The 23,011-nt window shown below is 38.7% G+C and overlaps 3 protein-coding genes across 6 annotated transcripts; 1 reads left to right on the top strand and 2 right to left on the bottom strand.

Moving 5' to 3' along the window:
- Positions 1–37: 37 nt before the first annotated feature.
- LOC107685796 (selenoprotein W-like) lies at positions 38–6,134 on the bottom strand. 3 transcript variants are annotated; one of them, XM_016482536.1, is made up of 6 exons: positions 5,964–6,124; positions 5,403–5,427; positions 5,255–5,308; positions 5,034–5,108; positions 761–857; positions 38–397 (listed from the first exon to the last, which is right to left on the bottom strand). In XM_016482536.1, exons 1-5 carry the CDS (start codon positions 5,990–5,992, stop codon positions 780–782), a joined length of 261 nt encoding a protein of 86 aa, XP_016338022.1. In that variant the 5' UTR covers positions 5,993–6,124; the 3' UTR covers positions 38–397; positions 761–779. The 3 variants fall into 3 exon arrangements, with proteins under 3 accessions (XP_016338022.1, XP_016338013.1, XP_016338005.1); XM_016482527.1 differs by having other exon boundaries at positions 38–400; positions 5,964–6,122; XM_016482519.1 differs by lacking the exon at positions 38–397 and adding an exon at positions 4,575–4,709 and having other exon boundaries at positions 781–857; positions 5,035–5,108; positions 5,964–6,134.
- Positions 6,135–6,532: 398 nt separating this feature from the next.
- Positions 6,533–14,354, bottom strand: LOC107685737 (EH domain-containing protein 2-like). Its single transcript, XM_016482439.1, has 10 exons — positions 14,274–14,354; positions 13,574–13,622; positions 12,351–12,567; positions 11,718–11,826; positions 11,063–11,316; positions 9,996–10,172; positions 9,633–9,730; positions 8,762–9,174; positions 7,768–7,932; positions 6,533–7,633 (listed from the first exon to the last, which is right to left on the bottom strand). The coding sequence occupies exons 5-10, from the start codon at positions 11,284–11,286 to the stop codon at positions 7,061–7,063; spliced, it is 1,650 nt and encodes a 549-aa protein (XP_016337925.1). The 5' UTR covers positions 11,287–11,316; positions 11,718–11,826; positions 12,351–12,567; positions 13,574–13,622; positions 14,274–14,354; the 3' UTR covers positions 6,533–7,060.
- Positions 14,355–17,016: 2,662 nt separating this feature from the next.
- On the top strand, positions 17,017–22,761 carry znf541 (zinc finger protein 541). 2 transcript variants are annotated; one of them, XM_016482432.1, is made up of 13 exons: positions 17,017–17,793; positions 17,871–17,917; positions 18,462–18,543; positions 18,619–18,741; positions 18,817–19,150; positions 19,308–19,353; positions 19,537–19,679; positions 19,927–20,030; positions 20,105–20,180; positions 20,263–20,351; positions 20,747–20,863; positions 20,966–21,046; positions 21,285–22,761. In XM_016482432.1, exons 1-13 carry the CDS (start codon positions 17,104–17,106, stop codon positions 21,378–21,380), a joined length of 2,028 nt encoding a protein of 675 aa, XP_016337918.1. In that variant the 5' UTR covers positions 17,017–17,103; the 3' UTR covers positions 21,381–22,761. The 2 variants fall into 2 exon arrangements, with proteins under 2 accessions (XP_016337918.1, XP_016337909.1); XM_016482423.1 differs by having other exon boundaries at positions 18,432–18,543.
- The last annotated feature ends 250 nt before the right edge of the window (positions 22,762–23,011 follow it).

The following is a 23,011-nucleotide window of genomic DNA, read 5'->3' as shown; positions in this document are numbered from 1 at the left end:
CTTTTAATTAGAGCACCAATGAATGAAAGACAAACACTTCACCATTAACATCTTTTATTGCATGAAAATCTTGAACAATGCCAAAATAGTTAGTAAACTTCTGTGCGTTGTAACAGAGGCAAACAGAGAGAAAAACAAAAAAAACAATTCAAAAGTACTTCAACTTGACATGTTCTTTCCAAATTCTGTCTAATGTTATAATTTCCCTTTTAATTTTCCCTTATTATTTTCAACCGTTAAAGCGTTTATCTGAAGCAGTATTCATAGGGAGTTTCCTGCTCTGAGTGTCTTCTCCCAGGAAGAGCGGAGAGCATCAAGCAACGTCTGTGCTAAAAACACTTTGGACATCACCATCATTGTTGCACTGCCCAGGAGTCCAACAAACAGAGAAGAAAAACTGCTGAGAAAATACAAAACAAATTTGAATTAGAAGAAAGACAAGAAAAGGTGGTGTTAAAGGGATAGTCCACCCAAAATTTAAAATTCTGTCATCATTTACGCACACTCATTTTAACTTCATTTCTCCTTTGGAACACAAAAGATGATATTTTGAAGAATTTTGGTCACCAGACAGTTCCCACTGACTTCCACTGTATTTTTTGCCCATACATTGAAGTCAATGGGAACCAATACTATTTGTTTACCAATACATGACAGTAAGTAAATAATGGCAAAAAAATTAATTTATAGGTGTGCTATCCCTTTAATGTGCATTTTGCCGATATTACAACAAAATGGCTCTATGTCAGATTATTCTCACCTCTATGATCAGTTCATGCTCATTTCCCCATGGCCTGCTCGATGGCAGTCACAACTGCTTTGAATTTTGAATCGGAGTCAACAAATCCATCTCCATTCTGTCAAAGAAAATATTGGCCAAATGTAAAATATTACAGATGTACTTTGCCATATTAGATTTTAGTAGCACACTGGTCAATCAAAAATACTGTTCTGTGCAATAGTTAAGACATGTAATGAGAGTTACGAATGTAACTGCAGTTCTACGAGTTATTTCTGACCACCAGAGGCAGTGCTTCACACTGAATGTTATCTCATCGCAGATGCACAGGTCGAGTCTAATACGAACAAAATCCCTCGTGACCAGGATGACTCGGGGTCCTCCCCTATTTAACCCCAGTGACTTCCTGCAGACTGTCCCTACGGAATCTTCTCACCCTGACTCTGAGTGACAGAAAGCTCTGGCGGTCATCCAGAACTCATAGAACCGCAGTTACATTCGTAACTCTCGTTCTATTTCGTTCTTTCTGACCACCAGAGGCAGTGCTTCACACTGGATGACTTATAACCACAAGGTCACAAGGAAGTCCTGTTTACCTCTAAGAAGTTGAGGGTCCCAACAGAACAGCTGTTTCAAAAGTAACCGATGCAGCCACATTAATCCTGTAATATCGGGAAAACGTGGTCGTAGATGACCATGTCACTTAGGGGGACACCTTTTAGTGCCGCCCAAAACATTGAAATGCTTCTCGTTGAATGACATCTCACTCCCAATGGCAATGGACAACCACTAGACTAAGCATGGGTGATAACCTCCACTAACCAATGTGACAATCTCTGCTTTGAGAGAGGCTGACCTTTTCTCTGCCCCCCCCAAAGGAGAGAAAAAGCTGGTCTGATTGCCGAAAATCTTCTGTGGCCCTGAGGTAGCCACAGAGAGCCCTTACCGGGCACAAGAGTCTGCATCCACTTCCTTCTTGTGAATCCAACCTTGGAGGATTAAATGCTGCCAGCTCAATAGCCTGATTTTTAAACAGGGCAGAGAGCCTCTTGGGGAGAAATGCTGGGTTTGGCCACAACTTCAATACTGAACCATCTGCATTCCAGCACATGCAGGTTGTGTTAACTGATAATGCATGGAGCTCACTCACTCATTTAGCTGAAGTAATGGAGAAAATCTGTCTTCAATGAGAGCCACTTCAAGTCATTGTGCTCCAAAGATTCGAATGGAGGTAATGTAAGAGACTTCAAGACAAAACTCAGGTCCCATGAGGGTACCCGAATGATCTGAGGGGGGAGCAGTCGCTGTGCACCTCTAAGGAATTGAGTAACCAAGGCATGAGATCCCAATGGCTGCCCATCTATTCGTACATGATGTGCTGAAATTGCAGCCACATAAACTCTTAAGGTAGAAGCTGCCTGATTATCTTTCAGCAGAGATTGCAAAAAACGTAACACCAAAGGGAAAGGACATACCTCTGGGGACACTCTTTGCTCCCTACACCAATCAGAGAAGAACTTCCACCTATAAGCATAAGCACTCCTGGTGGAAGGTGCTCTAGAATTCATTACAGTGTTCTGTACATCCCCGACTCTCAAAAGTGGTTCTGGCCCTTCAGATGCCAAACATAGAGCTGTAGGCGGTCTGGATTCGGGTGCCAAATCTGACCTCCCAACTGGTGGAGCAGATCCATCCTCCTAGGAAGGCTCAAGGGCTCCCCTTCTAAGAGCCTGTACATCATTGGAAACCAGGGTCTCCCTGGCCAGTTTGGTGCACTAGCAGTAGCCTGTGGTGTCCCTGAAGGACTCTGCGAACAATTGCTAAGATCAATGGTATCGGGGGAAAGGCATACAGTAACTGATCTGGCCAGTCGTGGGCTAGAGCATCCTGCCCCAGAGGACTGGATTCTTCTGCTAGTGAAAACCAGAGGGGGCACTGGGTTGACGTTGCAGAGGCGAAGAGATCTACTTCTGCTCTGCCAAACCGCTGCCATATCATCTCCACCACCTCTGGGTTGAGACTCCACTCCCCCGACAGAGGTCTGTGGCGTGACAAGATCTGCCACCACATTTGTCACTCCTGGGATGTGCATGGCTCTGATATTTGCAAACCGAGGGAAGGCCCAGTTCAACAGCTCCTGTGATACTTGAAGAGACTGGCTGGATTTCGTGCCCCCTTGATGGTATAAATCACTGATGTATTGTCTGACCTGACAAGAACATGCCTGCCTTCCAGATTCAGTGCACTGCTCATAGTTCCAGGGTATTTATATTCTCCCCTCCCCTCACTTAAGTCCTGGGTTGTAGCATCACTCCCAGAAGACTGAATAGACTGGGACAATGCCAACATAAGATGGGAGAGAGAATTGTCAATGCGACCCATATGCGCTGCAGTGTTATATGCCTGTATAAGAAGATCATCCGTAATCCGACATTGAGGCCGAGGGCAACGGACATTAGGCCTCAAAACCTCTTCTGGAGAGAGAACAAACGAGGCACTAATTGGATCAACCTTAGGCATCTGACCCAAGCCAAAAGTGTCTGCATCTTGCATCGCAGCCAAAGCTTTGCTTGCACTACTGTGGTACGCAAATGATTTTGGGTTAGCCCAACACTTCTGCAACTCATCAATAAAATCTTTCGATGGTGGAATGGTAAGAAGAGATGGTTGAGCCAAACCTCTGAAAAAAGCACTAGTAGAGGCTGCTGCTGCCGGGGCTGTATCAAGATCTAGGCGAGCCAATGCAGCCCGAAGAACCCGCTTCACCACTTCCTGCTCTGACTGTGGACCTTCCACAGATCCCCGATCAGTATACTGGGATTCCTCATAAGAGACGTGGGACTGAATCTCTGATGTAACCTCCCTTTCTTCATCCTCATAGAACTGACTGTGAGAAGCAGTCACAGACATGACATCCTCCTCAGAAATGGGTGACTCCAAAGTTAAGAGCTTCAACTGAAGAAACTCGTTTCTCAGACGTTTGCAAATTCATAAGCAAGGACTTAATCTGAGCAAACTCAGCAGTCAACACATCCACCTTCTTAGCTAAGGGATCTTCCTTAGATCGTTTACCAGCTGAAGCACACGTTGCTTCAGCATGTTTACGTTTAGCTGCCGATTTACGTGGTGGTGGTGGTAGTGTTGGTAGTGACTCACCCAAGAGTCCTTCCACCAAAGCTATCCTTGAAGTCTTCCTCTCCCAAGACATAACTCTGCAGTTCATGCAGGCATCCTCTGTGAGGCCTTGTTTCAGGTGTTCCAAGCCTAAACAGGAAGGGCAGCAGTCGTGCCCATCATCCTTCTGCAGAGTGGCCATGCACAATGTGCAGGCATGAGATACTTTTTCCATCCTAGCCCGGATAAAATTCCTGTAAGCCGAGCGAAAACACTCTGACTATCACTATATTCAGTAGAGCCTTTTCACCGGACTATTTCAGATATATATATATATATATGTATATATATCTGAAATAGTCCGGTGAAAAGGCTCTACTGAATATATGCTATATATGCTATACACACACAACGTGAATAACAATCTGTGTGTAAATAAATATATATGTATCCTTAATGTTAAACGTATACAATATACACACCTATTACATGAATGAATGCAAACTAAGCCTACACGCATTCAGCAGAGCATTTAGTAGAATCGCCGATAGATACACACAGATACCGAACAGAGCGCACCCACTCTTAATGCGGTCTCGTACAGCTGTGAGATACTACAATACTATCTGGTAGCACCACAGAGCGAAAATACTCTATCTAGCCACCAAACAATTCCGGGGAAAATGAAAACGAACCCAGAGCATAAATGTACCAAACTCACCACACTGTATTCTGCTTAATTCAACTGAATCTGATGCAGCCTCTGGAGGACGCGCAGTCGCGAAACACCAACTGCTGATCTGTTGGGAAGCTGAAAAACGGATGCCAAGTGTCTTCCTTTAATATTCTCTGACCTGTAATACATGCACGCGAGAAGATTATAGGGACAGTCTGCAGGAAGTCACGGGGTAAAATAGGGGAGGACCCCGAGTCATCCTGGTCACGAGGGACTTTGTTTGTATTAGACTCGACCTGTGCATCTGCGATGAGATAACATTCAGTGTGAAGCACTGCCTCTGGCGGTCAGAAAGAATGAAATAGAACCGTTTATAAATAGAACAAACAAGTGCAATTTAAGTGAGAAACCGTATGAAGGCAACATCTGCCACATTATGGTAAGTGCAATATATAAAACTGTGATCTTTGAAAGTAAAAACAGTGAAAGAAGATTCATTCTTACCTTTTTTGAGTGCACCAACTTGTTGTTTACCTCCACCTCAAACCAGCCTGTGGTTGAGGGTGTGCCCTCACCAGTCTGAGGATGGGAAATGATGATAAATTAGAAAGATAATTATAAGAAAACAATACGTTGAGCTTTTGTACATTCACATTTAACAATACAGGTTTTTATTTTCAAAATTACAACATTATAAACAAATGACAATCATCAAAAACACATACGATCTCAAGTTCGCCTGGGAATTCATCCTCAAGCAACGTCTTGAGTTTGGTGAACTGTTCGCAAAACAGAAGAGACATATAGTTGGACAAGATTCTCCCACAAGTTATGTTATGTTATGTGTTGATAATGTGAGTAAATAAAACTTACCTTGGGCCTGTACCCTCATCCACCACTAGGAGATGACAAACACACACACACACACACACACACACACACACACACAATTATTTAAATAACATTCACCTCATTGGACAAACAGTAATTTGCATGGTAACTATGTTTTTAACCTATGGGACTGTTTCGTGAAAAGAGAGATCCAGTGAATGAGGAATGCATTTATTTACAGTAACCTTCCTGATTCCAATCTTGTAATCTACAAGGCATGGCTCGCGAACATGTAAAGAGAAAAGATTTAATCTATGCTGGAAACCAAACAATTCAACTGGACAATGCTGCTAAACAGAAACGCACGGGTGTTCGTGAGCAACAACAGCAACGCTGCCTGTTCTTGTCGTGATTGTTGCCAGACAAAAATTAAAAGAGTTTTAATCGGTTAATCGATTTAGTTTTTTGTTTGTTTGTTTTTTCGAAAAAGTTCAATTTTGGCGTGTAGTTTAAGTCAGTCATTTGGATTCTTAAAAACGTTAAAAGGCGAATAGCTGAATTTAGCCTCAACATTGAGTCGAAATAAATAGCACAATGACCTACCAGTAAATGATATGAACTTTGACGGTCATGTTGCTGACAGTCGCTGCGGTTCTTCACTGGATCAAGCGGTGGTTGTGTTGTGGCGAGTGCAGACGCTGAACTGAGCGAATTGCTTTAGGTTCTGGAAAATATATTAACGCTGTTTCCTGGACTGTTATGAAAGATTTGAGGCGGGGCAAGCGGCGCGCCCCTCGAGAGATTTTATGTACTTCCGGTACACCACCCTGTAGCTAAGAGTGTTTACCAAACAAAGGAATTTTCAGTATAGTTACACAATTATGTCAGTTTACAGTTTGTTTGCAATCAGCCAGTCATTTTCTTAACAGGCAGTTTAGGACTTGACATTTTATTCTGCAGTAAATGGACTTGACTTGAAATACTGATAGTCATCATTTCATAGCCCTGTTGAAAAAATGAGCATATGCTGGTTAGGTATGTTTTGACGCTGGGATGCTGGTTTAAGCTGGTCCTTTGCTAGCACATGACCAGCGTAAACCAGCAAAGGACCAGCTTAAACCAGCATCAAAACATACCTAATCAGCATATGCTGGTTTTTTCAACAGGGCTAGGTTACCTGAATAGGTCTGTTGTACATGTTATAATTGTCAGTCATTATTATTACATATAATAATATACAGCCTCTACAAAAGTAGCATCCCACAATATGCTCAAAATCATAAAAATAAAATATTTTGCTACAGCTCATGAACACACAAAGAGCTCTACCATATAAGTTGAATTACTTATTGATCAACAATTTTTTTAACAAACAAAATTTCACTTGACAAATAGTATTTGAAACGCCATAAGGCACTTTTAAGTGTTGACATTCGTGTGCCTCATAGCAACAGTCTCGAGGGCGTTTCTGCAGCCAAGCAGGTTTCACAGAACAAGCTGTTCTCAACCCTTGGGCAATCTGAACCATCAAAACAACTTGTCTTTTGAGAGATTTTTTCTGTCTATGGAGGATTTATACATCCAAACTTTGCAAGCAATAAGTGATTTTCGGTATTATATGAGTGAATACATTCGTTTAATATTATTAATGACTTAAATGTTGAATAAACACTGTCATCAAAAACATTAAGATATGCAGACTAATCATTATTGTCTCTAATCTCTGTGCCGGAGTTCTTGCGCAATCTTTTGGATGGTGGCACCAGTTGCGCAGGTAGCTCATGAGGGAGCCCAAAGCCCTCCAACTTTACCTCAATGAGATGGCCGGCCAAAGCAAACTCTTCATCGTCTAACATGCCATCATGGTCCACATCTGCGAGCTTCCAGATTCGTCCTAGAACTGTGCTGGGCAGACGAGTGTTCATCATCCAGCCCTTTACTTTAGACCCACTCAGCTTTCCCTCATGAGGCGAGAGGTTGTAAAAGATCTCATCATATTTTGGTTTATCTTTTGTTACCACCCATTCTTCATCTGAGACATGATCACTTTCTCCATTGGATCCATAGTGATTAAATGGGTTGCCCACAATAAAAGGTCCCCTTTGTGACCCTAGAAAAGGTCCTCCTTGCACTAAAAGTCGGTCAGCTGTTTCTTCTTCTTGTCGCAGAAGTGGCATTAGCTTGGCTATGTCCGTGTTTAGGAGCTCATCCAGCCCTGCTAAGAGCTTAGGCTTGAGGGCTTTAAACTTGAAGTCATGACTCATGAGTCGCTCCTGCGTGGGATGTAATAATTAAGATGCTTATCAGACAGATATCATATATGTTTGCTCAATTTGAACTCTCATGCATATAGTGTCAGAAAATGCATTTCACAATGGGCATGCTTGATTGTAAAGTATCTGGACACCTGCATCTTGGCACAATCTGGAAAATCGCCAGGTGAAATCTGAGATCTCTGTTGGATTCTTGAATAGATGATAGGAAGGTCATAGATTAGATCTCTCTTCTTCTTTTCTCTGCAGAAAACTAAAGGCATTTCTTCTTTTAGAGAGCTAATGATATAAGTATGGGCCTGTGGGTGAAGAAAAGAAATAAGAGAAGCCAGATTAATGATTTAGTAGGACTATATCAACTGACTGAAACAAAACAAGCAGGTGGATGCAGATCGATTTCAATCACAGCTACTACATTAGTCACAAAGTGTATTTTGTTTTCTCAAAAACAAACCTTTCACACATTTCGTATGTTGTGACCTTCAAGAGAATCACACTTGCATTCTCAAATAAAAGCACATATTGTGTACAGTAGTAGAGATACAGCATATTAAATAAGAGATGGAGAAAATTTTAAATTCTGTCATTTACTCACCCTCATGTCATTCAAAACCCATAAGACTTTAGTTTATCTTCGAAACAACAAATGAAGATATTTAAAGATATGTAGAGATATGTAAGGATATACATTTTCTGTATATGGTAAACAGATTTAATTTATACTTTTATTCACATACAAACATTGATGAATATTTGTTCCCAGTTTGCTATATTTGAAACAGGAGGTTCCATTTTTAATTCAAAAAGCTAATAAAGTTTAGTTTGAAATCACATCATGATTTGCTACTTTATATCAGTAGTCAAAGTAGGTGGTATGTAGATGTGTCAATCATTTTTGATTCATTTTCCTAGAAGAGAAAGACTGTTGTTGAATGTTGATGTGTCGTAATTATTTTTTCTATTTTTTTTCTAGAAGAGAAAGACTGTACAATGACAACTTTGTCAACGTTTCTGAATACACTAGCATATAGATGACCTCAAAACTAACAGACATGGTTTAATAGTTACTGAAGTTCACTTGTGATTTCATGGAACCAAATCAAGAGTGGAAAGCACAATGGTCCTCACCCTCACAAGTCGTGCTCGCTTCACCAGATCATTGAGTTTTCTCAGTGCAGAATTTCGTGGCAGGTTCTGAATGTCTGCAAAAAGGTCTTCCTCTTCTTGCTCAAACAGTTTTCGATTGTCTGTCATACGCATTGGAGAGGACCAAAAGGAGCCAATGTAGACCCTCAGAACCTCTGGTGTGCAGAACACCTTGCCGAGTGACCACATGAGTGCGCCATAGACTCGCATCAGCTCCTGGGAGTCCACCATGTCAGCCTTGTTGAGCACCACTCTGAGCTTGTCCTCATTGCCTTGCAATGCCATTATAGTGTGTGAAAACTCATCAGAGATCTCTAGTTTGTGTGCATCACACAAGAGGATGATGCGGTCAACATGCTCTGCAAACCAACGGATGACCGCTGGAAAGTCATACCCTGAAAGAAGAATAAGATGTTGAAGAAATTCACAGGTGTTGGATCAGATATATGAGACATTTTAGTGTCGCATAACGCGCACCAAAGGGCACTGCAGTCTTTTAAGGGTGACATCAGTGAGAAGAAATTCAACTCCACTTTTTCACACTCTTAAAAAACAAAAGGTTCCAAAGGGTTTTTTTGTAGTGATGCCATAGAAGAACTATGCCAAAGAACATTTCAGTGAATGGTGAAGAACATTTTAATAATCTGAATTACCATCTACTATAAAGAACCTTTTAAAAGGTTCCATGGATGTTAAAGGTTCTTTGTGGAACCACAGATGCCAAATATGTTTTATTGAGTGTATACTTACACATTAAGTATAAAAAAAGGCTTAGGTTGCATATTATGATATGCATGCAAGTCGTTTTATTTCTTAATTGGCTGCTTCCAGCACTGTTTATGACACTTTGTACCTCTGCTCATTTTGCGTTTGGCCACAGACAGGATCCCTGGTGTGTCAATGATGCTGATACTCTCCAGGACTCGGTTGGGCAGATGCACACACTGGAATCTGAAAAAGTTTCATGCAAATTCAGTATCTTTAAAAACTGACATAACATGGGAAAAACCCATCCACAGATGTTCCCTTAAAGGGATGCAGTCAGCTGAGCCAAATAATTATGCATTAGCTAATGTTTTCCTCTCTTGGCTATGTCCACCCTTTCACAGGAGTGATTTCTGCTGGCGGAGTCATTTTGACTCTTTCAGTCCAAGTTCAACATACTTCTCCCTCTGTGATTTGTATTTCTTATTGCGTTATTGCTTCTGTCTCTCACCGATTGAGGAAGGTTGTTCCAAAAGGGCTGAGTTTGCGGAAAGGCTTGTTGGGATCAACAGTTAAAGCATTGCCATGAATAATTCCCTCAATCTCTCCATGCATTATGGCAGTGAAACTGTCAGTTGTGGGCTCTGGGCCTATACGGCTTCCTGGATACTCTTGTTCAAGAAGATATCTGCCACACATAAGAGACAAATTAGGGTGAAACATGACCCAGACATTTCTTGAGAGATTACAGATTACCTGGATACAGATGTGAAATTAATCTTAATGCTATTATGATTACAGTGGTGGCCAAAATTATTAGAACACTAGTATTTTCACCAGCAAAAATGGTTTTAAGCCAGTTATTTCTATCTTTTGCTGTAGTGTCAGTAGAAAATATCAGTTTACATTTCCAAACATTCATTTTGTCATTAAATGTAATAATCCAGTGAGATTTTTGTTTGCACAAGGAGTCTTTGGCTAAATTAATGTTTGGAAATGTAAACTGATATTTCCTACTGACACACTACAGCAAAATGTGACCCTGGACCACAAAACCAGTCTTAGGTTGCACGGGGATATTTGTAGCAATAGCCAAAAATACATTGTATGGGTCAAAATTATAGATTTTTCTTTTATGCTAAAAATCACAAAACTTCAGCTTTGATTAGTAATATGCATTGCTAAGGACTTCATTTGGACAACTTTAAAGGCGATTTTCTCAAATGTATTTATTTATTTTGCACCCTCAGATTCCATATATTCAAATAGTTGTATCTCGGCCAAATAATGTCCCATCTAACAAACCATCAATGGAAAGCTTTTAAAAATGGCCACTTAAGACTAGTTTTGTGGTCCAGGGTCACAAATATAGAAATAACTGACTCAAAACCATTTTTTACCTGTTGAAAATACTAGTGTTCTAATCATTTTGGCCACCACTGTATAATGCTAGTATGCTTTTAATTTTATGTAGTCAATTAATTGACTTGTAACAAACTTTTGAAGTTAATTTATTTGTATAGCACTTATTATTGTGTATACTGTTCTGAAGCTAGATTCCATTATAGCAATGTTCACCTGATAAAAGTGGTCTTGCCTGTAGAGCACTGACCCACCACTAGTATCATGGGCTTGTTGTCAAAATCTGCATCTTCAAGGCCTGATGAGTGGAAATCGGAGAAGTCATAATACTTCTCCAGCGGGAGCAGTTTTTGCCAGTAGAGGGTCTTCAGAGCTTCAGTAACTGTATGAACTTCCTTCAGACATTTACCACCTCTGTTCTTCATTTCTTTGCCAGCCATTGAGCCGCTGCACTTCAGTAGAGAGTTTGCCTTTGTACGTGTGGATACAATAATGCATATTTTAATATACTGGTTTATCACTAATGTGACGTAGCATTTGATGACATTTAGTTTGTTGCAGGTGTCTTGGCAAGTTAGAAGGAAGAAATCCCAAGATTATAAACATTGTGGTTGATCAACACAAGACACAGAGCACAGCTGCATTTAAATCAGTCAAAGTCATAAAACCCAAGTACATAATAGTGTAAGAATGACTGCACAGTTTTAAAGTGGTTTCAAAAACTACTCATTCTACTGGCCCAAATCCATCCGACCATATTTCAATCAATGCACTGTTTGACTATTAATTATTAACTGACTATGGCATTTAACATCTTATACTGCATGCTTTCAGAGATCACATTTAGCAATTAAAATGTAGCTGGACTCACTTCGACAGCGCTGTAGAGCTGAACAGATGTGCTCTTAATGGTTACCCTAGACACATCTGTACAACAGAGGGGAGTAGCCTACTCTTTCTCAGGACTCTCTCAGATTTGCCTGATGGGAAGAAAGTGGTCCAAGTGGGTGGAGTGAGACATATGAAACATTCAGAAATGATAGTGTCATGGCATCTGGTGTCTGGATCTTAGCCTCAGAGCTCATAAACATGCATGTGGATATGGACCCGGAGCCCATGAATGGGTTTAAAGGACAAAAGCTCTGAGGGTGGACACCAGACTGGGGATTATTTCAAATTACTTCATAATAGAGACATGCACATACATTGTTTTATGTTAGTATTATTTTGTAATGCATTAAATTGCAAAAACAATTATGTAAGCCTTTATAAACAGCAATAATTACAGTGCTTAGGCAATAATGGGAAGCAGATCTTGTTTTAAGCTTAAATTACAAATGCAATCTATCGTTTTAAAAGTTGAATTAGTGAATTTATTTTGCAGTAATGGTTACTGATTAACAAAGCTAATCACACACACACTTAAATTAGTCATATTAAAAATGTACAAAAATGGCTAAACAAATCATAAACTTAATGCTTAAGCCATATCTGGAGCTCTTACCCGTTTACAGCCAGCTGGGATTTTCTTCATGGATGCAACGGCAATTGTAGTTTACTTTATCACATCTCTTCTTCCTTTTTGGTCAAATTGCACTCATTAAAAGTCGAGGCATTCGTTTTAAGTATTGTATTTGTAGGTTTTAGAGGGTGGTGGTATGTAGAGGTCTGTTGTGTGCAGAGATCCAATGCTGGATGAAGACAAATCTCCTCCTCAGAAACTGTAAAGCATCGCCAACCGTTTTCCACGCCTGTTCAGCACTAACAGTGCGTCCCTCTAGTTCTATCTTCTTATATTACATGTATAATTTACTGAGACATTATAAGGGAGAGGTCTGAGAAAGCCTTTAAATCATTAGGCCTTTATTGAGATTATGTTGGTGAAAAGATCAGTCAATTGTCACATGCTTTACTATCAAACTGTTCTCACAACAGTTCAATAGACTTTGATATAATTTCCCCACATTTATCTGCTACAAATTAAGGTTGAATATATAATTATTCAATCTATAGTTATCTTTAAACTGTGTAAATCCATACCAAGTACAAAGAATGCTTTTGTTATAACTTCCTCCATTAGATGTAACAGTAAGATGATTTGTGAAATTTATGGAAATATGGAAATCAGTTTGAATTTTGTACATGCATTTATTTTTACTAAATTATTTTATACCAACCCTCATCATTTCCTTCCACCCATTTCATTTTAGGCATTTAATTGAAAATTGTGGGGGGGGGGGTACATAATAATTACATGTGTAAAAATCAGTAATGGTAGCCTATGTAAAGCAGATTTGTTAAGATCATCATAACGTGTAAACAAACCTATGTCACTAATGAATTTTACCTTAAAAATGTTTTAACAAAAGATTCTTGTAAATGAAGTTACATTTGGTTGCCCTCTGCTGGTATCACAATTCAAGCACATTCAGTTGTTAGGCCTATTCAAATTTTCAATATCTTAAATATTCAGCCACATTACTATAAAGTCCTGCTAATTTTAAAACACATTTATACCAGGAACATGCAAATACACAATTTGTCACAAGATCAAGCAGGAATTATCCATCATTTCCTTTTGAAAAGGAGAAGCACATTTTTAAAAAAAGTGCTAAATATGTTTGTTTTTTTTACTATATAACAGTGTCCTTATTCTTTAAACAGTAAATCTATTCAGTGTGATTGTCATCACATTTTTAAGTAATCCCGTGAAATATACATTTTTACCTGTAAAGTCTTCTATTTTTCTTCCCTCTTCTTTCGTGTATTGATTCACCTGTAATTGAAACAGCACACAGCTGAAATAAATATAAATAAGTAAATAAATAAATAATAAAAGAATAAAGCACTCTTAGAGACACGCAACAGTTTGTACGTTTTGCTCAATTAAATGAATCGGTTCTTCGAACGAACTAACGTTAACTGACTCGAACAATCCAAGAAGCGCTAAACCATCACTCGCCGCGCTCTCTACTGGCTTTTCTGCGCTATTAGCATTTAAGTAGTTAGCAAACGTTTGAGGGGACACGCAACTAGCTTGGTAAAGGACATAAATATTGATTTTTAAACCATTAAATAGGCTTATTTATTTTACATGTAGACTTAATGCGATTTGTATTATATATGACGACGTTATTTTTGCTGCATGCATTTTTGTTTGTTATGTGACTTGAGTAACGTTATACTAGCTAAGTTACCTTCCCTCCCAGAAATTATGATCTGTTTATCTTTAGGGGAGCATGCTTTTACCCGTTAAAATGGCATCGTTTTACCTTAATTTCCGTTGGTTCAAAAACGTGAAAATATCTGGTTTTCGAGTTAGCTCGCGAAACTGTGTTATTGAAATATTTTTACGTTTTTGACCGAAATTGATAGGTATATTAAACCGTGGTTCTAATAAACTGAATTGCATTTCTTTGTGTATTACTTATTTATGATTTTTTCTGAATTGCATTTCTCGCCTGAGCAACAGGGACTCGATTGAGCTGTTAATGGAGATGGAAGACCCTTCAGATCCGAGTCTGTGTCTGCTCTCATCGTCCAAGAATGTGTCCAGAGATGCGACCAACATCATACCACCACCATCAAACCTGCAAGACCCAGTCATAGAGTCACAACTGTGGCCAGACGCCATGTCTGATTCAAGTAAGACAAATAGCAAGTTTAATCTCTTTGCTCTTCGTGTTCTTCTGAATGTCCAAACCAGAATTTATGCCTTTCTCATTTGAAACAGAAAGCAGAAAGACTTCCACACCCTCTCCATCAACCTCTGTCTGTCCGGAAGCAGAGGATGTTGAGTGTCTGACACCTGTGGGCTCAGGGAAGAGAACCAGAGTCTCTGTGAATAAGTGCCATGTTTGTAGGAAAGAATTTAAAACAACCAGTGCACTTAAAACACACCTCTTGACCCACAGACAGGATGGGCCTCATTTCTGTGGCGTCTGTCAGAGAGCATTTAAACACCATCATCAGCTGTAAGTATCACACATGCTGGCATCTGAGTGATTCAGTTATGATAACTGGTTCTCTAGATCAGAGGTTTTCAAACGGGGATTCCCAGGGGCCACAAGGGAGTGCTAGTGGTCTGTGAAGAAGTTCAAAGAAAACAGTCCAAAAAATGCATAATATAAGGATAATTCACCCAAAAATTAAAACTGTATCATCATTTACTTACTCTTAAGTTCAGGGCTCACCAGACTCGGTCCTGCAGAGTTTAGCTACAACTTACCTCAACACACCTGCCTGGAAGTTTCAAGTATACCTAGCAAGACCTTGATTAGCTAGTTCAGGTGTGTTTGATTAGGGTTGGAACTAAACTCTGCAGGACACCGGCCCTACAGGACCGAGTTTGGTGACCCCTGCTTAAGTTGTTCCAAACCTGTATGCATTTCTTTTTTTCTGCTGAACACAAAAGAATGTATTTTGATGAATGTGTGTAACCAAACAACTTGTAGTCCCCATTGACTTCGATAGTATTTTTTCCAATCTATAGCAGTAAGTGGGGACCAGCAACTGTTTGTTTACCAACATTCTTCAAAATATATTCTTTTTTTTTTTTTTGTTCAGCAGAAGAAAGAAACTTGAGGGTGAGTAAATGATGACAGAGTTTCCATTTTTGGGTGAACTATCCCTTTAAACAAAATAGGTGTCAGTCAAGGTGTCAATAAAAAAAAGAGGAAATTAAAATGAAATAAATGTGATTAAAATAAATAAAAATTGATTAAAATATTAAACAAAAACTAAGTGATTGAAATAATTAATACATCTAATAGTACAGTTCTGTAAAAATTAGAAATAATATGTAATAATGTAATTACAATAGAAACTACATATTTTCCAAATAATATTTTTCATATATAATATAGTTTACTTTAAATGTAAGGGTGGGAGTCTGTTGCAAGAGCATGTTCATAATTGACCAGCTTAATCTAGCTAGAAATCATGTAAAAGGCGGGATAACGAATAGGTTTGTTGTATAACACACTACTGTCTGGAAATATTAATTAATTTAGTGCACTTTTAAATTAGGCTAATCTTTTATTTTTATATTTTCTACAAATATGAATATTTTTCATTTTTTCCCCCCACAAAATTCATTTTTTAGTCAATTTTTATTATATAGCTATCATTATACCATAACTCCATGCAATGCAAAACAATACTGATTGGTTTGTTGTTTTCAACACCATCAATTTTGTAAATTCAACAACATCAAATAACATTATCTTGGTGACAGAAATTGATTTAGAATATATGAACCAAAGGTTTATGTTTGCAAGGTACAAAATGAAGATGTGCAAGATGTACATAGATGTACAAAATTGACCCAAACCACACTCAAACTGGCCTCGAGTGAAGGGGCCATCCATTTTTGAGCCCTGCTTACTATGGCAACCAGTGTAAATTTACTGAATATTTCCTAAACTGTCTGTAAAAACATAAAATGCTGTTTTTGACATATCTGACCCTGGACCACAAAACCAGTCATAAGGGTCAATATTTTTTAAAATGAGATTGATACATAATCTGAAAGCTGAATAAATAAGCCTTCCACTGATGTATGGTTTTTTATGATAGGACAATATCTGGCCGAGATACAACTATTTGAAAATCTGGAATCTGAGGGTGCAAAAAAATCAAAATATTGAGAAAATCACCTTTAAAGTTGCCCAAATGAAGTTCTTAGCAATGCATATTACTAATCAAAAATTAAGTTTTGATATATTTACAGTAGGAAATTTACAAAATATCTTCATGGAACATGATCTTTACTTAATGTCCTAATGATTTTTGGCATAAAAGAAAAATCAATAATTTTGACCCATACAATGTATTTTTGGCTATTGCTACAAATATACCCCAGCGACTTAAGACTGGTTTTGTGCTCCAGGGTCACATTTTATAACTGTGTCAGTGTCATTGCCTTCTTTTTTCTTTGCAGCATTTCTCACATGATGACCCACCACAAGAGAAAGAGCTATAACTGCACACAGTCTGGCTGCCACAAAACTTACGATGACAAGACCTCCCTAAAACATCACTGTGCCTCTCGACACGGAGTCCACCTCACGTCTCCTTCCTCCTCTAGACTCTCTTCCAACTATGACCTGCCGGCCTCAGCGTGGGAGCCAACGGTTAATCTAACTGCTTCTGACTACCTCTTTACCTCTCAACCAAAGCCTGTTTCAGCTCCTGTGCGAAAGAATCCCAGTTATTCTGGAAAACTTTTCGGTTCTTATGACACAGGAGATCTTGGGATGGGGCGCCATGCAGAAGATGCCCATCCCTCTCAGGTTAAAAATTCAACATGTCAAGAAAGCTGGACTTTAGCGTCTGCCAGTGACTCTTATAAGGTCGAAGAAAACAATAAGATGCTAAACTCCACCCAGTGGACCCTGGGTATCGAAGAAAATCCAGTGGTTTCACGGAACCCATTTGATGTCCATGTTTTAGAAACCTATCTTGATTTTCCTGAATCTTACCCAGAAGAATTGAAAGAGATGCTCTCATTTCAGCCTAACAGAGAGGCACCTACCACCAGCGTGAGTTGCCCTGTGAGGCCACAAGCTTCAGTTTGCTCCAAACAGCATTGTCCCATACTGCTGAAACACAGTCAGAAGGAGCCCAGACCTCCGAGCAAGTTAAAGCGACGGCGCACCTTTTCCAGTTTCAGTTATCCTGCTGTATTATACCCTGAACCAAAGAGTGATTTTGACTGTAATCTTGCCGATCCTGTACTTGATTCTCCTCCTGCAACATTGCCCAACAGTAGGAAGAGGAAGTCCTGCTCTAAGGACGTCCTGTCTGATGTTCCAACTCCTCCACTGCCTGTTCCTCAGCCCACTTGTCATAAACGTTCACGACCACGCTCTTCCTACCTTGTCTCACCAAGTCAAGTGGCACTTGCATCCTTCAGCACTTACCTCGGAAAACAGTTTTTACAAAAGGTACACAACATTGCACTTTTTCATATGCCATCATAATCAGTGTTTTGATAATCAGTGTTTTACATTTCATCGTGTAGGAGCCCATTTTGAAATCAACAGGAGAGGAACCAAACGCTGGTTGCAGGTTAGAAAATTATCACTCTGACTTGAGGGCAAATATGAATTTATATAGTAGTTATATGTAACATTTTAGAACACTGAAAAAGTAGAAAAATATATATCAAAAGATACTTTTGGATTTGAATGATTTTTTCATAATTGAAATCACAATTGTATAATTTGCTGTTATTTTGTGGTTTCCACAACTGTGGGAACCCTAACTATTGCAATTCAGTCTTTTATGGTACTTTTATAGAGCTTTTTTTGTCCGTTTTGGAGCTTGACAGCTGCTAGTCACTAGAAAAGAGTGGAATGAAAGTTTGTTTGTTTATGATTTAACACCATGCAAGCTACCTCGGCTATGCGGCATGAAAGTTAGTAATTAATGCCGAAATTTTCTGAGAAACTATTCCTTTAAAGAGCTGCTTCCACTGAGGTATGTTTGCTAGCAGACCTTACACAAGATCTTCACAAAGATATTCAGAATCAGCAGGTCTATGAAAAATCAGTTGAGTTCACTCTGGTTTGTTTCCCTGTAGAACATATAAAAGAACTTCATCTGTCCGTAGAGCTCAGTCGCAGCCCTCATGCTCTCAAGAAGCTGTTGGAACAAAGGAGGAACATGATTCACAAGCATCCACCTCCACACTGGTGCTAACATTAACTCAAGTATTATTGTGACAAGCACAATACTTAAATTGAAACTTAACTATTTTTTAATCACAGGATGATGGACAGAAGGGGGCTTCAGGACAAAAGTCCAAAGGGATAAACCTGTCCCCCTTGATCATGCCTGTGTCTGTCCCAGCCTCTGCGACAAACGTTTTAGGCCCCCAAGCTTCCACACAAGTAATGTTGTACCAATATACATTGGATATGCCAAGATGACTTGTTATCATTGTTCAAAGTTTCTGTCTTCCCTAGGCCAAGAGGTCACAGACTCGTAAAGGTGCATCTAAGAGGTCTTGTCACCCTTTAAACTTCCTCATCATCCCCAGTCCACCTCTGCCTCGTTTATCTTCCCCAAAATGCACCGAAAATAAGGAAACCCAGGGTTTGCAGAGAAGCTGTGGCATAGGCGTTTACCCCAGCCAGCTGCGCTCGCCAAACTATCTGGCAGACCACCCGCTGAGCCCTAGTTTTCATCCCCCTCCATACACCCCTCAGCCTATGCTGAGCCCTCTCCGTTCTGGGACAGGCCTCTATTCTAAAAGCCTACCGCAACATCAGCCATGCTCATCTCTACCCTGCACCTTTGGTGAGCACTAAACCCAAGATTTCAGCTTTGACTCGATGTCTGAACCTATATTTACTGATTGAGTTAACTTTTGTACAGAACTGAGAAAAATAATGTAAATGCTTTTTATTGTAGCTCCAATTTCTTGCCAAATCATTTTAACTTTGAAACCCCACAGATGGTGTCTCCTTCCCAATCGACAACACAGCCATCAACATACAGCCGTGAGTCTGTAATAAATTAATTCGTATTAAATTAAAGTTTTTAGTTAGTCCACCAAGATTATTACAGTTAGAATTTATAATGAATTACCTGTATACAGATGATCATGCTTTTGTTTACATTTCTCTTATTTACAAGACTGTCCATTTCCTTCTGTGTTAATGGCAGTTTCTTGTGTCATTTAGAAGGATAAATGTAGGTTCACGGTTTCAAGCAGAGATCCCCCCAGTGCGGGACACGCTGTACATGCTGTATGAAGAACACCCCGCTCAACTTGTCTGGACTCCTTGGAAAGATCTCTCTACTAACACAGAAACACAACAGAGGGGTAAACACACCAACACACACTCTTACTCAAAAAAATAGTTTAAATAAAGGGGGGCAAAAAATTTGTGGAGTCAAAATGATCGAGAACCACCGTTTAAACCACTGGATGTGCCCAAGTTTCGCCAAAATCTAATCACCATACATTAAAATGTTACATAAAGTTGCAATTTTACAACTTGCTGCCTTTTATTCTTTAAGCATGTGTAAAGGGTTAAAAATGATCACACTTGGTCCTTTCTGTGCTCCAGTCAAAGAGCTGTTAGACATGTGCTGTTCCAGTTTGCTACCAGGAGGAGGCACCAACATTGAATTCGCTCTCCACTGCCTTCATGAAGTTCAAGGAAACATAATGGTGAGCTTATTCATCATACTGAGTGTGTCATTTATAGATATTTGTTTAATACAGCTCACTTATTCAACTATCAGGCAGCACTGGATTTACTCTTAATGAGAGGAGATTTTCGGACCTCCTGGCACCCTCTGAATGATTACCACTACACAGGTACAAACTCTTTACTGTATATCCAAATACATAAAGCATTCATAAGTCCTTCATAAACGATGTCGCTCATTGTAATCGGCAGGGTCAGACCACTGGACAGCGCAAGAGATGAAAGTGTTCAAGAAAGCTCTGGTTGAACATGACAAGGACTTTCAACAGATTCATAATGTGGTATGAAAGTTCAGAAAAAAGTTATTTCAAAATGAATTAGGTTTTTTTTTGTGTGTGTGTGGTAAGCGGTGTCCCTCACTCAATGTTAATCTATGGGACTTTTCCCATTTCACCATATACTGGTGGAAATCATACATTTAATAGGTTTGAATAATAATAGCACACATTTGATGTATTATTCAGATCCATAATAGAAATGATAATGGATGAATAATATACTGATAAGCAATACTTTGTTGTTTGTTTAAATCCCTATAGAATTCTGAAGGAATGAAACTACTTATTTCGTAATTTTTGCATGGGTTTTTGATTAAACACCTGAAGAAAGGTCTATGGTTATTACATGCCTACAAAATTGAGTCTCTAAATATACTAAATTGACGTGTGCTATGTAGTTGCAGACAAAATCAATAGCCCAGTGTGTGGAATATTACTATAACATGAAGAAGCTGAAAAAGTTCAAGCAATGTGTCCGAGCCACAAATAAAAAGGATGAAGGTGGAGAGATCTCTGTAAGTTTCATTTCAGTGAATGGACACAAGATCGGTTATTACATCTGAATATACATCTAAAAACATTGATTAAATCTGTCATGTACTGCTATTTTCCTAAAGGCATTCAAATACTCACAAGAGCACAAGCCTGAACAGATAAATGGGAACACTGGACAGAAGACAACAGCTGCTCAAAGTGAGGTGTGTGCCAGGTTAGAGACACACACACATATATATATATATACACACATACATGTATAACACACTCAGAAAATATTTCATTTTGTGAAATTAAGCTAAAAATAATACATTTATGACTATCCTGTCACTTAGTCTTTAGCGATGACATGAAACAATCAACAAAACACTTTAATTCCATGAATAAATATTAGCAAATTTTAAAATGACACATCAAAATTAATTTGACCTTTAAATCCAGAGGTGTGAAGAGCCACTATTCCCCCTCAGTGAGGATAGAAACTCCAGATGGTGGTTGGCAAGCAAGGACACAGGTCAGAGCAGAAGACTAAAGTGAACTTAATTCCAATCAGTATTTTATAAAAATCCTTTATGAAGTGCTGAAGTGTGTTTTAGACTACAGTAAATAATCAACTCATTGTCTAGCAATTAATATGGACCTTGAAATTAGGCATACATTTTATCCAAAATAAAGTTGTCATCAAAAGAATAGCCAACTTTAAGTAGTTTTTGTTGTTCAAAATTTGAGAAGTGCACAAGGCGCTAAAGTTAATAGTATTTGATGTTTTTAAAATGTACCAGACTGGTGAATTTAACATGACAGGGTTTCAGAAAAAGGTTTCTTGGTTTTTATTTTCGATGTTTGTTCAACTGTTTGACAAGTTTAGGTTCAAAATGTTCTCTCAGTTCAGATTTATGTCACTACCAATCATTACAAACCTACATAGTTTGACAATTCTACAGATTTTCCTTTTTCCATTTATTATCTACAATCCGTTTAACCTATAATAAGGTTATTAAAATGCAGTTTTATCTTATTCCATTAAAAAAAACTGATGATGTCCATGTATAACACAATGTCAATGCATAACATGTTTGCTGTTTTTGATATTACTATAAGGTGTTTGGTTGTCCAAGCCTTCCTTTGTTGTTCTAATAGAACAAATGTTTTACTAGTATTGTTAAATATGTTATACAAAATAAATGAGAACTGAAAAACACAATTTTCCATTGGTAATTCCCAGACTCCAGAATATTTCATAGAACACTTTAATCTGAACATGCTACCGATAGAATACATTGTACATTTCTACTGTTGCAAGTATGAAAAAGATAACTAACACCTCATTTGAATGTACATATCCCCCATAAATATAGAGGAGGAAGTAATAACATTCAAATGCATGCATGAGGTTGACAGTGCATTCCATGTAATGCCTACAACACGGTGTAAAGTAACAATAATATTGTAACACTAACAGTATATGCTGAATGAATCAATAATACAACAGTTACTTTCTGGCCTGGAAATTGATTGACCAAATTTGATTTGCGGTGTTCCATAACAGAGTATGCAGAGATCAAGTTGGCCTGATTTTCTATGACCAAATCACAGCCGTGCTGATATTCAGAACAGCAGCATGGTTGCTCATATTGCGTAATTGTGTAATGCATCAGATACAAGTTAAGAATATAGTAAAACAGATTTAGGCCAAATTTAGTAAAACAGTATCTACATTAGTCACAAGACAATGACTAAACGAATCCTCAGACCTCGTAGAGACCAAAGACTATATTAAATGAGTGTCACAAATTCCTTGTAAAAGGAATGCGTTTTCAAAACCTATTTACATAGCAGTATAACTGTATTTATCGTAACCCTTGTGTCTAAAATAACTAAGTAACTAAAGGAGCTTATTGTGGGATGTGACAAAAAAAAAAAACCTGTTAAAGGGATAGTCCCCCCCCCCCCCACACACACAATTCAGATGACTAAAATATGACAAACTAAATCAAAATTTGCTGTCAAAATTAACACTGGTCAGAGAGCTCTTAGAATTAATCAAAAATATCTTAATTTGTGTTCCGAACATGAACGGAGGTCTTACGGGTTTGGAACGACATGAGGGTGAGTAATTAATGACATTAATAACAATTTTTGGGTGAACTATCCCTTTAACGAAACAG

The sequence above is a fragment of the Sinocyclocheilus anshuiensis genome, unplaced genomic scaffold, assembly GCF_001515605.1.
Source record: "Sinocyclocheilus anshuiensis isolate Anshui unplaced genomic scaffold, SAMN03320099.WGS_v1.1 scaffold705, whole genome shotgun sequence".
Taxonomy (NCBI): Eukaryota; Metazoa; Chordata; class Actinopteri; order Cypriniformes; family Cyprinidae; genus Sinocyclocheilus; species Sinocyclocheilus anshuiensis.
Note: the sequence above shows the minus strand (reverse complement) of the source record. Positions and strands in the feature narration are given on the sequence as shown.

Excerpts from the sequence above, each read along its gene's own strand:
- znf541 (XM_016482423.1), top strand. The coding sequence starts at position 17,104 with ATGGGGCGCCATGCAGAAGATGCCCATCCCTCTCAGGTTAAAAATTCA. Across the intron at positions 17,794-17,870 it reads GAAAACAGTTTTTACAAAAG|GAGCCCATTTTGAAATCAAC; the intron begins GTACACAACATT and ends TTCATCGTGTAG. Across the intron at positions 19,354-19,536 it reads ACAGCCATCAACATACAGCC|AAGGATAAATGTAGGTTCAC; the intron begins GTGAGTCTGTAA and ends TGTGTCATTTAG.
- LOC107685737 (XM_016482439.1), bottom strand. The coding sequence starts at position 11,286 with ATGGCTGGCAAAGAAATGAAGAACAGAGGTGGTAAATGTCTGAAGGAA. Across the intron at positions 9,175-9,632 it reads CAAACGCAAAATGAGCAGAG|GGTATGACTTTCCAGCGGTC; the intron begins GTACAAAGTGTC and ends TTCTTCTTTCAG. Across the intron at positions 7,933-8,761 it reads AGCGAGCACGACTTGTGAGG|GCCCATACTTATATCATTAG; the intron begins GTGAGGACCATT and ends CTTCACCCACAG.